Source organism: Salmo salar, chromosome ssa26 (assembly GCF_905237065.1).
Source record: "Salmo salar chromosome ssa26, Ssal_v3.1, whole genome shotgun sequence".
NCBI classification, from domain to species: Eukaryota; Metazoa; Chordata; class Actinopteri; order Salmoniformes; family Salmonidae; genus Salmo; species Salmo salar.
In genome coordinates, this window is record NC_059467.1 from 26,261,464 (window position 1) to 26,278,109 (window position 16,646).

A 16,646-nucleotide genomic window follows, 5' to 3' on the forward strand; every position below is an offset into this window, starting at 1 on the left:
AGTCTCTATGGGGGTGCCACAGGGTTAAATTCTCGGGCCGACTCTCTTCTCTGTATACATCAATGATGTCGCTCTTGCTGCTGCTGATTCTCTGATCCACATCTACGCAGATGACACCATTCTGTATACTTCTGGCCCTTCTTTGGACACTGTGTTAACTAACCTCCAGACGAGCTTCAATGCCATACAACTCTCCTTCCGTGGCCTCCAACTGCTCTTAAATGCAAGTAAAACTAAATGCATGCTCTTCAACCGATAGCTGCCTGAACCTGCCCGCCCATCCAGCATCACTACTCTGGGCAGTTCTGACTTAGAATATATGGACAACTACAAATACCTAGGCGTCTGGTTAGACTGTAAACTCTCCTTCCAGACTCACATTAAGCACCTCCAATCAAAAATGTAATCTAGAATCGGCTTCTTATTTCGCAACAAAGCATCCTTCACTCATGCTGCCAAACATACCCTCATAAAACTGATCATCCTACCGATCCTCGATTTCGGTGATGTCATTTACAAAATATCCTCCAACACTCTACTCAACAAATTGGATGCAGTCTATCACAGTGCCATCCGTTTTGTCACCAAAGCCCCATATACTACCCACCACTGCGACCTGTATGCTCTCGTTGGCTGGCCCTCGCTTCATACTCGCCGCCAAACCCACTGGCTCCAGGTCATCTGCAAGTCTCTGCTAGGTAAAACCCCGCCTTATCTCAGCTCACTGGTCACCATAGCAACACCGACCCGTAGCACGCGCTCCAGGAGGTATATTTCACTGGTCACCCCTAAAGCCAATTCCTGCTTTGGCCGCCTTTCCTTCCAGTTCTCTGCTGCCAATGACTGGAACGAACAGCAAAAATCACTGAAGCTGGAGACTCATATCTCCCTCACTAACTTTAAGCACCAACTGTCAGAGCAGCTCACAGATCACTGCACCTGTACATAGCACATCTGTAAATAGCCTATCCAACTTCCTCATCACCGTACTGTATTTATTTATTTATCTTGCTCCTTTGCACCCCAGTATCTCTACTTGCACATTCATCTTCTGCACATCTATCACTCCAGTGTTGAATTGGTATATTGTAATTACTTCGCCACCGTGGCCTATTTATTGCCTTACCTCCCTTATCTTACCTCATTTGCACACACTGTATATAGACTTTTTCTACTGTATGCTTGTTTATTCCATGTGTAACTCTGTGTTGTTGAACGTGTCAAACTGCTTTGCTTTATCTTGGCCAGGTCGCAGTTGTAAAGGAGAACTTGTTCTCAACTGACCTATCTGCTTAAGTGAAATAAAAATAAAATATAAAAAAAGAGTAGTGCTTTATAAGAGGGTCATATGAGAGTCTATAGGTCGACCGATTAATCGGAATGGCCGATTGATTAGGGCCGATTTCCATAACAATCCGTAATCGCCATTTTTGGACACCGATTATGGCCGATTACATCGCACTCCACGAGGAGACTGTGTGGCAGGCTGACTACCTGTTATGCAAGTGCAGCAAGGAGCCAAGGTAAGTTGCTAGCTAGCATTAAACTTATCTTATAAAAAACAATCAATCTTAACATAATCACTAGTTAACTACACATGGTTGATGATATTACTAGTTTATCTAACTTGTCCTGCGTTGCATATAATCGATGCGGTGCCTGTTAATTTCTCATCGAATCACAGCCTACTTCGCCAAACGGGTGATGATTTAACAAAAGTGCATTCGCACTGGTGTCGTTGCACCAATATGTACCTAACCATAAACATCAATGCCTTTCTTAAAATCAATACACAAGTATATATTTTTAAACTTGCATATTTACTTAACATTGCCTGCTAACATGAATTACTTTTAACTAGGGAAATTGTGTCACTTCTCTTGCGTTGTGTGCAAGCAGAGTCAGGGTATATGCAGCTGTTTGGGCCGCCTGGCTCGTTGCCAACTGTGTGAAGACCATTTCTTCCTAACAAAGACCATAATTAATTTGCCAGAATTGTACATAATTATGACATAACATTGAAGGTTGTTCAATGTAACAGCAATATTTAGACTTAGGGAGGCCACCCGTTAGATAAAATACGGAACGGTTCCGTATTTCACTGAAAGGAAAAACGTTTTGTTTTCGAAATGATAGTTTCCAGATTTTACCATATTAATGACCTAAGGCTCGTATTTCTGTGTGTTATTTTATTATAATTAAGTCTATGATTTGATAGAGCAGTCTGACTGAGTGGTGGTAGGCAGCAGCAGGCTCATAAGCGTTCATTCAAACAGCACTTTCCTGGATTTGCCAGCAGCTCTTCGCTTTGCTTCAAGCATTGCACCGTTCAAGCCTATCAACTCCCGAGATTAGGCTGGCAATACTATAGTGCCTATAAGAACATCCAATAGTCAAAGGTTTATGAAATACAAATGGTATAGAGAGAAATAGTCCTATAGTAACTACAACCTACAACTTCTTACCTGGGAATATTGAAGACTCATGTTCAAAGGAACCACCAGCTTTCATATGTTCTCATGTTCTGAGCAAGGAACTTAAACGTTAGCTTTTTTACATGGCAAATATTGCACTTTTACTTTCTTCTCCAACACTTTGTTTTTGAATTATTTAAACCAAATTGAACATGTTTCATTATTTATTTGAGACTAAATTGATTATATTGATATATTATATTAAGTTAAAATAAAAGTGTTCATTCAGTATTGTTGTAATTGTCATTACTACAAATATATGTATAAAAATCGGACGATTAATCGGTATGGGCTTTTTTTTGGTCCTCCAACAATCGGTATCGGTGTTGAAAAATCATAATCGGTCGACCTCTATATGAGACAGACACTGTAGGCGGGTCACATCCAGGCAAGGGGCCTGGGCTTCCTCAGTCAGGGGCCAGCATTTCCTCCATCTTTTATTACGGACCAGATGAGGATGAAGAAAAAAAGAGTGCAACAGCATTGCAATACATCTGGGGGTTACACACTTATACCAACAACTGACATTTTAATAATTTATCAATTATTAAGGTCAGGATTCTTTTTAAAAGTGTATTTCTACAATTCTATCTTTAAAAAAATGACAGCTAGCAGAGAGTGGAGAGGAGGATGATTGTTTCAGATACCAATATAAGCACTTAATTCTTCAATACAAATTAAGACTTTTTAATATATCAGGTCGGCCCAGAATGTCTATATTAGCACATCCCTACTATAGCTAGATGGTTTGGGGGTTGTTTTCAGGACTTTAATTGGTGTGGATAATAGTTCCCGCGGATTTCTGATATAAATTATTTTGGAAAAGGAAAACATTGAGGACATTTGTGGGAAATCCTATGACTTGGTGACTTTGCCTATCCATATTCTTGGGGGGAAATGTTTTCACTTTGTTCTGCTGATACTTCATTTTTAATCATACGAACACCTTCGCTGAGACAAAAACACAAATCCCTCCCATCCTGCTCCATGAATTATGAATCAGTAGTCTCGCCATCACTTCATTAATACATTATGTTCACAGTGAGATCTCTAAAATGGCAGCAGCAGCATCCGTGTTGCATAGGACTTTCCCTCCCAGACCGCCTGACACATTGAAGGATCTCACCAACAACAGACAGATGTTTTCACTCCACACAGAGGTCGTCAGCATGCAGCCGCACTGCAGGACATACCGACCGGTAGGTCACATGAACACAGCGCCACGGCATATTGTTTTGAAAACTTTGCGATCAGTTTTCTAGTAAACACAAAAGGCTATTTTGACACTTTCAGAAGCATTTAAGTCAGACTATGGAAAGCAGCATAGGAATGCTGCCCATTCATTGACAGGTTGTTGTAACTTGTTCTACACCTTGCTGTGTTAATGTGGATCAGAAATGACATAGGACAACATGTGTATTGTTAACAGTATTTATTTCAATTCAACAACTGCTGAACTGAAAAGTTCCTGTTTGAGATGGAGAAAGACCAGATTTTCCACCTGAATAGTAACGTACATGTTGACAATATATATATTTTTTGTTTCCAAAGCTATAATATTCCCAATCAATGGCTCAAATCAGAGCTAGAGAGAGTACAAATAAAGAGCTTTAAACATCTAAGAATCAATTTGGAGAGGCGATAGGACTGAATGAGCAGTAGGGAGGTGATTGAGGGCGTTGTTGGAGCCCATGCAGCCATGTCCTTTTCAGAGAGCAAAAGCAGTCATGTGCTGAGAAGCCAAACACCTGCGATAACAGGCCCTCAGCAAGCCTCAACGCCCGCCCACCACACCGACCCACTTGCCTCCAGCTGCACAATGCCAAACCCACAGACAAACTTCCTCATGAGTTCAAGATAAACCGATAAAGCCACAACTGCCCATAGACTCACACCAGGAGAGACAGAACATAAAGCTCAGTTACCAAAAGACAGCAAATCAGTTTCCCTAGTCGAAGGAACACATTGCTGTGTGTGTGTGTGAGTGTGTGTGTGTAGGACACAAGTTCTTTGAGTCACTAATTAACCTTGGATCACTTTCTTTTTAAATACTTTATATTTATCCTCATATCTAGCCTACCAATATGCCACAAGGTATAGTGATGTGACACAGGATGTCAGTACACTACACAGGATGTCCAACCTGCCCCTTTTGCAGGAATGACACACATGTCAAACAATAGACAAACAAATTCTGATTTTGTCATGATAGTCCAAACACCACCCCAAAAAAAAACGGTCTGCTACCAAATCATGGATGTATTTTCCCAAAAGACATGCAACGACTTTGGGCTATGCCTAGACGAAGTGACTGTTTTTCATTTGTGTGAACTCTTCAGGAAGTGTGGGGCCAACATGTCTGTTTCCATGAAAACATTGCTACAAATGTAGGACTTTTTTATTCTGTGAGAAATGTAACCTATACAGCTAAAAGCACTGTATGGTCTTTCTACCGTTCTCATGTGTGCAGTATTTTACCATTATTCTATCACTGACAAAAAGAACATGATAACAACAGTGTAATACTGCAGGAATAATACTACCCTATATAATACTGCCTAATCATGTAAGCTATCCATCTTGCTACAGAAATCAAGCATTTAATACAATTACAAGTTCAAAACCTGACTCACTGTGTGAACTCAATTGTTTCATTGTTCTATTGACTGCTCTTATAGTATAATGTGGAATACTGGCACACTGTTCATTGTATTCTTTTTCAAAGGACCGTGCACTGAAAATGTGTTTGTCAATCTCCTGTTTTCTGTTACCAAAATTGCATTTCAGGTAGAGAAGGCTCCACCACTGGGGCCAGGATTTTACACCTGTTTTACTGTAGGCCCTTGTTCAGTTTCAGGTTAGGTTTTGCTTTCTTTTGAGTTTGTGCAACGCAAACTAATAATTCAATGCCAAACAGACGATGCACAAGACGTCAAACAGATATCAAGCAGCACTAGACGCACCTTCTGGTCCATGCCACTGTAGTTGGGTTTAAAGACGTAGAAGGCTGCGCTGATGACGAGCACAGAGCCATTACACTGTGGGAAGGAAGGCTGTGACTCAGACAGGGGCCAGGGAGAGGGCCTGTTAGCTGGGCTCATCAGGTGGAGAAGCCATGAGGCCAGACATGACATGAGACAGCGCATCAAAGAGATATTCCCACAACACTTTGCACTGATTATCACTGTAGCTGGCCAGTCCATCAGTTTAGGAACCACAACAGGGTCTGATGGCTACCAAATGGCTAAAACACTTGAAAAGTGCACGCGTAATATATGATGACTAAGTTTCCAAAGAGAATCAGGAAGTGCAGGAGAGGCTGAGGTGTTGCGGTGTATTAGCTAGGTCATAAGATCACAGGACAGAGTGTTGCGCCTTTATCTCAACCAAGTAAGAAGCTCATAAGCTTAACGTCGCTTTCCATACACAACACATTCACAGCCATTTGCTAGTCAGCAAAGAATACAGGTTCAATGTACCTTTCCTCAGTAACATCCCCTGAAAGTATGACAATTGTACTATCTATATGAGGGAGGGTACTATTACAAGATAATGAGCTACATCGTCTGTCCGAAATACAATGTAAGCAAAAATGCCCAAGAAAAGTTACATTTTAAATAGTTTGCAATAGGCCTAATGCTGCTTGCAATGTCGTGTGCAAAGCACTTTTACACTGTTTACTTGAACTCTTCATAAATGATCACTACCTTCCCACAGACATTGTAAAAAGAAGGCTACTGCGACTGCATGTATTATGGTCTAGGCCTATTTGCGCTCTGCGAGGATTGTTTTGCGGACAGATGTCACCCTTAAAGTCAAACTGCAATAAATTTCAAAGAATGTCAAGTAATCGTGAAAACAACACAATAAATAAGATAACACACTGATGATTATGTAATGATTTGATCTGATTTGAAATGTAAGACGTTTGTCCAACTGTGTGTCCAACACTTAAGAGCCAAACTAGCCTACATCTGGACTTCTTCTGCCTGACTGTTTTGGCTGTAGTATTCATTGCTTTTTAGCATGAACTATCAAGCTGAAATCCAAACTTCAGTATCTTTAAGAAAAACATGACTGATGTGCCAATGTAAACCAAACTTTAAAAATGTAAGGTATCAGAGTCCAAAATAAGAAATAGTGTATCAGTGCTTATGGCCCATCACTGATCATTCATCACTGATCATTCATCACTGATCATTCATCATTCATCACTGATCATCACTGGGACACTAAGTCTTATGCTCAGAACGTCTAACCTAATACCAGAGGTTTCAGAACGTCTAACCTAATACCAGAGGTTTCAGAACGTCTAACCTAATACCAGAGGTTTCAAACGTCTACTAATACCAGATAACGTCACCTAATACCAGAGGTTTCAGAACGTCTAACCTAATACCAGAGGTTTCAGAACGTCTAACCTAATACCAGAGATTTCAGAACGTCTAACCTAATACCAGAGGTTTCAGAACGTCTAACCTAATACCAGAGATTTCAGAATACACGACACAAAGTGAGGTGATAGACATGCAAATGATATGTAAAACTTTCTCTTCTCTGCATTATGGTCCTCCTTAGTCATGCCTTTGTTGACCTATATAATTCATAATGAAGTAGACCTATATCATAGCTATTTTAACTGTATTAGTAGGTGTACAAAGGAGTGTCAAGCACAGTATGTAGGCCTACATACAAAAAGAGCATTGTGTAACTTTGTGTTCCACATTTAAAAAACAACATAGTGAATTGTAGCAGCAGGGCTCTACAGTGCAACCATTTTACTTCCATATGCGCCTAAATATTGTGCTGTGCAACCTTGAATTTTAATTTAGGAGCACCCATGCGCCACCCCCCCCCCCCCCCCACAACAACAAAAAAATCACCCAGATGATAATTGTTGCAATGATTACGTCACTGTACCGCAGCCCCCCAAGTGCCGTGGAGAATACACTGAGCTCAGATTCATGACCGGCATGCTTGCACCATTACTACAAAGAACCTGGCTTGTTACCTCAAATATTTTTCATTGTGCTCCTAAATTTCTTTGTATGCTCCTACATTTTTCAACTTAGGCGCACACATGCTCCTTGTGAAAAAGGTCACTGTAGAGCCCTGAGCAGAATGTGATAGTGCTCCATAACAAGGTGTACATAGCTATCATGTGAGAGTTCCAGCCAGAGACAGGCCTATTAAAACAGAGTTGTCTTTCAAAGACTTTAAATGATTTTGATTTCAGCTGCACATGGTCTCATATCAAAAGGTGTTGTGTTGATACGTGTCTGGCAGCAAACACTGAACTTTTGTTGTGTGGAAACTAGAAACAATTAACAAACAAGGTCTAAATGCATCACTAGCTGGCAACAAATGGATCTAATGCAGAACAGGACACACAGCATACCATCATGTCAATACCAACAGAGCTTCAGGACAAAAGCAAGGATCGTGTCTAAACTTTGCATGCAAACCCAAATATGGTTGACCACTGATCGTATATGGTGGTGTTGTTAATTTGTAAATATTAATTTGTGGAAAACGTTATTATATAAATTGTGTAATTTATTGCCAATGTTGCAAGACACAATCAAAATCATTATTTTTTTCAAGTGACATGAGTTAGTCTTTTCCACATTCCACACAGCATTTGTCATAAGCATCATGTGCTGACCCCCAAAAATATAAATTATTTTACTATATATTTTCTGATGAATCAATGACCAGCAAATCCTGTAATGTCATGATATATGAGGCGCCATTTAATGTGTGACCAAAGAAGTCCAGTAATCTATGCATGTGTGGATGACAAGTATGATTTATGGTTAGTATTACGTTTGAGTTCGTCCTTTGAGTTCCAAACTGAATGTGTCTGCTAAGACCACATTTGAGCTAGGCTTAATTACTATTAGTCTACACTACATCATGACAAAGTGTCACATACAGGACTTGACTGTGGACACTGAACCTGACGTGCACATCATCACACTCTTAAAGTCCTTGCCTGTGATACTCAGATATAGTCCTTCAGTTAGGACAGTAGCGTGTCTTGGGTGATGCTGGCACTCCTATCCTCTCTTGTTAAATCAATACAGTTGGACAACAAGTAGTGACATCTTTATTTCACTGATCAATAGTGGTCTACCACCAATGCCCCTCACTGCCTGACAACATTAACGCTAGACCAGACCTGTATGGTAGTATCCAGACTTGAGCCTGCAATCTATTCCTGACACAACATCCACTGCAGGACAATGAGTTAAATGAACAAACAACACATTGAATGTTGTGTTGTATGAGTGAAGTGTGCTATTACAACACCGTAATAAAACATCCTTTATGCAGCTTCTGCGTCTTATCTTTTCATTATAATCTTCATCTTTAAGGTAGTCCAGTTTACAACAAAGGCTATTGCTGAAACAATATTTGGCAGGTCACTTTTAGAAAACGTCACAGGTTCATAGACAGAATCAGAGAGGCAAAACTAAATTTGGATAAATCTAATTGACAATGAACAATATGATAGGCTAATCTAATATGGTCAGAGAGGGCAGGGCACATACTAAAATGTCAGCTGAACATATTGCCCTCATTGGATTTGAAAACTCTTATTAATGTGTGACATTTTGCCTAAATATTTCACAAATAACAAATAAACTCGAATCTGCTACCATCACTTATAATAAAATAAAGGCAGACTGCAATCCATAAAGTTTCTACACACAAATAGCTTGTTATTATAAATCTTTCAAGGAATTACATTCCTTTAGGGTTTTAAAATACGGAACATCATTTGCTGCTAAAGCCTGATGTATTTTCACTGTCAGAGTGGACGGCCCGGTCCTTCCAAAAACAGCTTCTTTCTGAGCTCAGATGTTGAAAATGTAAGCAAGGTAGCAATATTTCACATCCCTGCAAAGAATGTTATGATTGGGCCTGCGTAAGAAAGTAATAATAGGCCATTTCATCAAGTTGTCTTCTTCATAAAATCAAGGGTACATTTTTTAGTATAAATACACTGTGGCCCTTGCTCAGCTGGGCCACAGTGATGTTGTTTGTTACAATCAAATGTAAGTGTGAACAGGATGTTTGACTATTGGGGGGGGTCTTCCATCTTGAACTATTGGGGAATGAATATCCTCCATGGTCACAATACATTGCCTGGAATACAGTGAGTGTTGAAGCCAAATAAATACACTTGATGCTACTCACACTTTCCATTGCAGTGGCCTCACAGCAGGGTATCCTAACTACAGTGAAATAATAACCTTATAAAGCACTTCAGATATTAGTGAATATGTAGCACTACCAACTTATTTTCTAAGCCTATATGAAAAGTATGCCTGTAAGTGAATTAATAAATAATGCATTGATTACTCTACCATAAGTGATCACGCTTTAACTTGTTTGACAGGTTTTCCTGTCGTCAACACAACTCTCTCAACAAACAAGAATGGGATAGGATGTCTGAATGTCACTTAGGTAAATTAACTTTCTGGTGCGTGTGTGCTGCATGTTATAGTCATATGGGTTTAATTATTGCAGGACTATCAGAGTAGTTTATTTCAAGAGACGATTATTTGGTGTGAGTTGAGGTTAATGACCTGGATGGTGAATAGCTCAGCAGTGTAGGGGTGATTGTCCGTCTGGACTACTGGCCTATGCACTCTGGATGTGGGGTTTAATTGCCTCCTTGCTGGAGACCACAGGTTCAAGGTTGTGTACTCTTGCGCACGTGTGCTCACTCTGAGCAGTCAGTGATACTTTTTGCACAAATGAATGAAGGCAATGATGAACATTACGCCAGCCCATGACCTACCTGTTCTCTGGATATGCACGGTAACGAAGGTCTGCGAGGCATTTTACAGCTGCCATAATAGCTGGTCGACGTTTCCCCCAAAGAAACACAACTGGACCTTCTCCTGGGTCTGATCACAGGGACTTTCTCCTCGCTGCTGGAGATCCTATTCGGCGTTTCCCTTGACGGGTAATAATGGTCAAAACAGAGGGACAAGAGCGAGCCTGAGACACCCGCCAAACACGCAAACACGGGTCTCAGGAGTGCAGGCAGACAGCTCAGACTGGTGAAAGACACCAACCACACAACACTGGCAAACACCAGGATCAGAACACTGTGTTTGAGTTTCAAAGTGGGGATAAGCGTTAGGAGACCCACACACCCCAACACGAATAACAACCTGCCAATCATTTGCATCTGGTGTTGGTCCTCTCCCCACTGCAAAAACCGCAAAACTAAAAAATCCCCTAAGTAACATGATGCTGGCAGTGACACAAGCCAACATTTATTACTTTCCCTCTTTTTCCTCCTTAAATAAAATGTCAAAAAGAAGAATGCACAGCCTATGCTAAAGAGAGGGCTGATGGACTGAGAGAAGCCCGACAGAAAAGTCCGCAAATCCCAAAAGCTGAAGTCACTTTGCAAGCTCCTGGAAATAAGCAACGAAACTGCAAATATTGCGAATGCACCCAGGTATAGGCCAGAAATTCGAAATATTTTTGAATTCAGAATGTCCTCATTACAAAACCTACAGACGTTAAACAAAAATCCCCTTTGATGGTCTTGTTTTAAAGGGGTGACGCAGCTCTTCACATAGCCGTTCCTGAAGCTCTCTGTGCTGTTTGCATTGGCAACCCCATCGTGGTGCCTGATTTTACTGTGTAAAACCTCTCCTTCTTCGCGAACAGCCATGTTTTCAACTGTAGCTCCTTGGATTCCTTCAAAAGTTTCCTTCTCCCAATATTCTCGCCGTATTAACTCTCAACTACCTGACGGCAAACGCACTCCATGGTCACTCAAACGTGCTCAAGCATTTTGACTAAAAGAAAGAGAAGGTGAAATGTTGTTGTTTTTAGAGAAAAGGGACTCTGTGTCGCCGCCTAGATGTGACAATCCGCTACAAAAACTACAGATCGACACAGGCACGCGCTCTGCAGCACTAAAAACAAACCGTGCACTCTCATGGTCGGTCAGAAGAAGAGTGCTGCTATATAAAAACTAAGACTGTCAGAGTTAATCAGCTCGAGTTAACTTTTTGTAATTTTAGTGCACGCATTTTTTAAATCACAATTAATTGCATTGTCTAAACGCGTTCAAAATACACTGAAAACCTCAAAAATAGATAATATATACAGCTAAAAACAACCACACAACGTCAACATGTTGACAGTGAAGTTAAAGAAAGTGTGCGTTTATCAATTTACCAAATTTTGGTTACCGTTACTTTGGACAAAATCCAAACGTCAATTGATCTTGCTTTCAAACAGATATGCAACTTGATCTGTTTCTTTGGGATTTTAGGATTGGTAAAGTACATGTTGGCCAAAAATAAGGCCCATTATTTGAAGGTTTAGCCATTATTATTAGTGGTAGTAGAAGTAGTAGTAGTAATAATAGTAGTAGTATTACTATTATTATTACACCTTTTTTTCTAGTGTAATTACATAGCCAGGCTATTGTACCACTATCTAGTCCTGGTTACTCTGGCAGGCCTGTGATATTGAAAGATTTCCAAATATGTTCAACTAACGAAATCTACCACTTCATTTTTGAAAATATGATTAATCTTAGAATACCTATTTTATGTGTTCTAATGATACTTTGTAAATGAAAGCATTGCTCCTCCACGGAATCGCATCTTTAGAGCACTACATATATCAGAGAACTCTATTTGGCTAAAGCAAGTGATATTTATGTAAGAATAAGGAACGCACCTTTAAAATCGAAATTTTCAGGGATAAATAATTGATTTCGACGAGATTGTAGATTATGTTTAACATTAGGTGTATTGAGTAATTGCACGCTTTTACTTTGTGTTTTGTGGGTGGTTTCTGATTTCTTCAGCAGTGTCTGGTGAAGAATTTCACATCACATCTGGCAGAGAGAAAAATACAGAACTCGGATCCCCCTCTCTGTAATCTACTTGTTTCCCTTTGCGCAGACGTCAATAGGAAAAGTAATCAAGCACTAATCGGTTATCTGAGGCGCTTGTTGGTTGAAAGCTCTATCATCATGGTAAGCTTGGAAGAAATAATATAATATGTACGATATATCAAAAGTGAATGCAAACGTAATAATTACATGCACCAGAAATGTCTGTTACCTTTAGTTGGATGGAAAGGCTACCTAGCTAGCTATCCATAGCAATGAGTAAGCATTTAGTTAAGCTTACTAGCCACGCTACTGTAACTTACCGGTAAAGAAAAAGGTAATGAAATATAATAGCTGGCTAGGCTAACAACAAATGCTATGGCTGCATCCCTAACCTGTGACTATCCCATATTTTGTGTAGAATATGATAGTAGTAGCTAACTTCTTGCTTAATGTTATTGGACATAGCTAACATTTTAATCAATGGTAGCTAACTAGCTAGCTAATGTTATCCATTCAGCTAGCTAGCTACCTAGATTACTTGTTCACAACTTGAAGTCAAACTTCACTGTGTGAAGACCAAGCTGTGTTGCTAGCTAGCTAGTTAAATCAGATCTGTTTTAGCTGAGTCATTGCCTTGTTAAAGATACGTAAGAAGTAACTGTTACCATTAAAGTGGGCTTTGGGCAGCCAATATAAACAATGGAGCAATAATGGATTCCATGATAACATTTTCACATGCAAATGAACTTGATTTCTATTATGGAATCAATGATGACATATTGTACTATGACGACAGCAATATGTAGGTTTCTAGATTGTAAGACTCATTTTTGTATTTTTCTTAGTTCCGCAACCAGTATGACAATGATGTCACAGTTTGGAGTCCACAGGTAAGAGTCTGCAAATACAAGTAACTTAACAATTAGCAATTTCAGCTGCAATATTTGTGACTCTCATAACAGGTCACTGTCTTGTGTTTCAGGGGCGTATTCATCAGATTGAATATGCTATGGAAGCAGTGAAACAAGGATCTGCCACAGTGGGTCTGAAATCTCGCAGTCATGCTGTACTTGTGGCTCTGAAGGTACAATTTACATTGATTTTACATTTGCATTCAAGAACATGATTATATGAAAAGCAGTGTAAAAGTAGTCTTATTTTTAATCCTAATTTTGTGTTCTTGTCCAGAGAGCTCAGTCCGAGTTGGCTGCCCATCAGAAGAAAATTCTACACGTCGACAGCCATATTGGCATCTCCATTGCTGGCCTCACTGCTGATGCAAGGCTACTCTGGTAAGAGAGGATCTTATGTGCATGGTTGTTCATATTCTTGAAGAGAATTAGACAGTGTTCTTCTGACTGGGGTTAACACTTCTCTCTTCCATCATACACCTTCAGCAACTTTATGCGTCAGGAGTGCCTGGACTCCAGGTTCGTGTTTGATCGGCCTCTCCCTGTGTCCCGCTTGGTCACACTAATTGGAAGCAGTATCCTTTTACCACAAATGTAGTTTTTATGATGCTCAACATGAATTGTCTGTATTGATCATTTGAAAAGTTATTATACCGTTGCAACTAAGACAATCCACCTTGACCTAGCACTCAGAAACCCAGATCCCTACACAGAGATATGGAAGAAGGCCTTATGGTGTGGGATTACTCATCGCAGGATATGATGTAAGATATGTATTGGTTGGTTTGTCCCTCTATAAATATTAGTGGAATAGTATGTCATATCTAATATTGTCTGTCTTTTCTAGGATATGGGGCCACACATTTTCCAGACCTGCCCCTCTGCCAACTACTTTGATTGCAAGGCCATGTCCATAGGGGCCCGCTCCCAGTCTGCACGTACCTACCTGGAAAGACATATGGACACTTTTCTCGACTGTGAGTATTTTATGCCTTTTCTTCTCTGCTTCTGATGTAAGCACGTTGTAAGCTTTCATTTTGTCTTGTAGGTGAACTGAATGACCTAGTTCAACATGGCCTCCGGGGACTGAGAGAAACTCTACCTGCAGAACAAGATCTTACCACAAAGGTAAACCTTAAGCTTACTGCAAGCTCTATGGAGACGCAAGATTCAGAGCATAGCGCAATGTTGGAATGCCGTTTTTTGTCACAAAAGGGGCGGCTTCTTGTAATACCATCCGGCATTCAACATGCTTTTCTACTACCTGAACATTGAGACGCCCCGTATCATTCTTTCCGCAGCCGTGGGGGCAGTGTTGTCACTTGGTTCCATCGATCCGATCTATAGGCTATTCATCAAAGTAGCCTATTTTGCATTGATAATCAAACAACAAGAATCCACCCAAAAAAGGTATTTTGTTTAGAAGTTATAACTATCAGGCTAGTGTGAAATGGTATAACCTGCTATAGCCAACTAGCTAGCCATGTGATTTTTTTTCTCTGTGAGCAATACATGATGATAATCTGTTTTTAGCTGATATGGGAATTAATACACAAGCAGCATATCAAACTGGGATAATGTTTTGGGTTACACTTAGTGATGTTACGTTTGATGCCTGAACTCTGAGGCATACGTCAAAATCGCTTAGAAGTGTACTTCGAAGCAGTGTAAATGCCTGTATCACGAATCAGAAGCACGTGATTAATGACATGAAGCTTCGTTTCGTCGAACAACCACCTGATTGGTTTGGTAGAAGACAAAAAGGAAACGCTAAGCACACGCTCATTTGGATGCTATAAATTATTTTTGAACAGCAGACGTAACTAGTGTACACTGTTGATTAAAGCCTTGAGTAATGAACCTATTTGACACAATTGTCTTGGAAACCTCAGCTTCAGGAAGCTTTGTTTCCCCATCAGTAGTTAAACCTGCAAGTATACGAATATTTGCCAGTGCATATGTTTTAATTATAAATCTGATTTATTTCATAAGGAGATAGATGTGGGAAGTTAAAAAAGCTAGCTAGCTTCCTATGTTTAAAGCCAGCTAGCCAGGCTGCCAGCTAGCTACTAATAAAATATTACAAAACTTTGCTATCACCCCCTTGTGAGTCACTTTACCTCTACCTATATGTAAATATTTCCTCAATTACCTCGACTAACTTGTGCCCCCGCATATTGACTCTGTACCGGTACTCCCTGTATATAGCCTCGCTACTGTTATTTTATTATTTTTTTTCTATTCTTTTATTTTTTTACTTCAGTTTATTTTAGTAAATACTTTCTTAACACGTATTTTTCTTAACTGCATTGTTGGTTAAGGGCTTGTAAGTAAACATTTCACTAAGGTCTACACCCGTTCTATTTGGCGTATGTGACAAATTAAATTAGATTTTATTTGAATGGGAGTGGGACCGGCAAGGATATCATGCTACCAAAACGTATCCCCTGCTCCAAAAATCCCACTCCACCCACATGCACGTAGATCAACGGAGTGAAGTTTGTAGTAACCTTAAGACTTTAACATCAGGCTACTGTCCAATTATCTACTCCTCACCCTGAAGTGGGCTCTCATTCGCTCCCCCTGATGGGATGGACTGGTATAACTACTATGTGAAAACACCTAGCCATTCTTACACTAATCCAGTGTTTTTAAATTCATGAGGGGTTCAGAGAGAAGGGTAGGGGTTCATTACACAAGTTAATTCACAGATTGACAACTTACTGTCTGCCCTTTTAGAATGTGTCTGTCGGGATTGTTGGCAAGGACATGGAGTTCACCATCTACGATGATGGCGATGTGGCATCATTCCTTGAAGGTCTTGAGGAGAGGCCACAGAGAAGGGTAAAGAACAACTTGGCAAATGTTGAATACAAATGTTTTCTCTGAGGAAACTTGTCAAGAGGAACGGTTATTGCCTTAATAAGTTTCTTGGCGGTACATTATTCAGTTATCTCCATACCTGACCATGCTCATGCCTTTTCCTCTTGTTCTGCTGCAGGTTGCCCAGCCAGACGACGAGCCGGCAGCAGAGAAGCCAGAAGAGCCCATGGAGCTCTGAGATTAAAGTGTGTCCCACACAGTGTGAAGATGACAAAGCTCTTATCCCTGATTCCTTCAGTCAAATTTCCACCCACACTCACTTGTAACTGTATCAACATGGAGAACAATTACCATTATACTTGTGAATGTTCAAGTCGACTATCTATGATTTTTGTTAGCGGTTCAATGTTTGCATTCATTTTTTGTCATTAAAGACAAACTTTTTCTGAACTTGTCTGGTTAGTTAAAAGAAATGTAACATCACGTTTATCTTTTCTCATTACTGCATTGTCATTCTATGTTCTTATGTGGCCACTTGTGGGGGATGTTTTCAAA

At 40.1% G+C, this 16,646-nt stretch overlaps 2 protein-coding genes across 3 annotated transcripts in view; one reads left to right on the forward strand and one right to left on the reverse strand.

Annotated features, from left to right (window-relative positions):
- LOC106587530 (cGMP-inhibited 3',5'-cyclic phosphodiesterase B) overlaps positions 1-11,357 on the reverse strand; it is a 93,761-nt gene extending 82,404 nt beyond the window's left edge. For both annotated transcript variants that reach the window (XM_045708937.1, XM_045708936.1), the window contains exon 1: positions 10,285-11,357. In XM_045708937.1, coding sequence (XP_045564893.1) covers positions 10,285-11,175 — 891 coding nt within the window. In that variant the 5' untranslated portion in view covers positions 11,176-11,357. The remainder of the gene's footprint in view (positions 1-10,284) is intronic.
- Positions 11,358-12,375: 1,018 nt separating this feature from the next.
- Positions 12,376-16,541, forward strand: LOC106587501 (proteasome subunit alpha type-1). The gene is made up of 10 exons (XM_014175942.2): positions 12,376-12,498; positions 13,203-13,247; positions 13,340-13,441; positions 13,546-13,649; positions 13,755-13,843; positions 13,962-14,032; positions 14,116-14,245; positions 14,317-14,396; positions 16,008-16,112; positions 16,270-16,541. Exons 1-10 carry the CDS (start codon positions 12,496-12,498, stop codon positions 16,327-16,329), a joined length of 789 nt encoding a protein of 262 aa, XP_014031417.1. The 5' UTR covers positions 12,376-12,495; the 3' UTR covers positions 16,330-16,541.
- Positions 16,542-16,646: the final 105 nt, after the last annotated feature.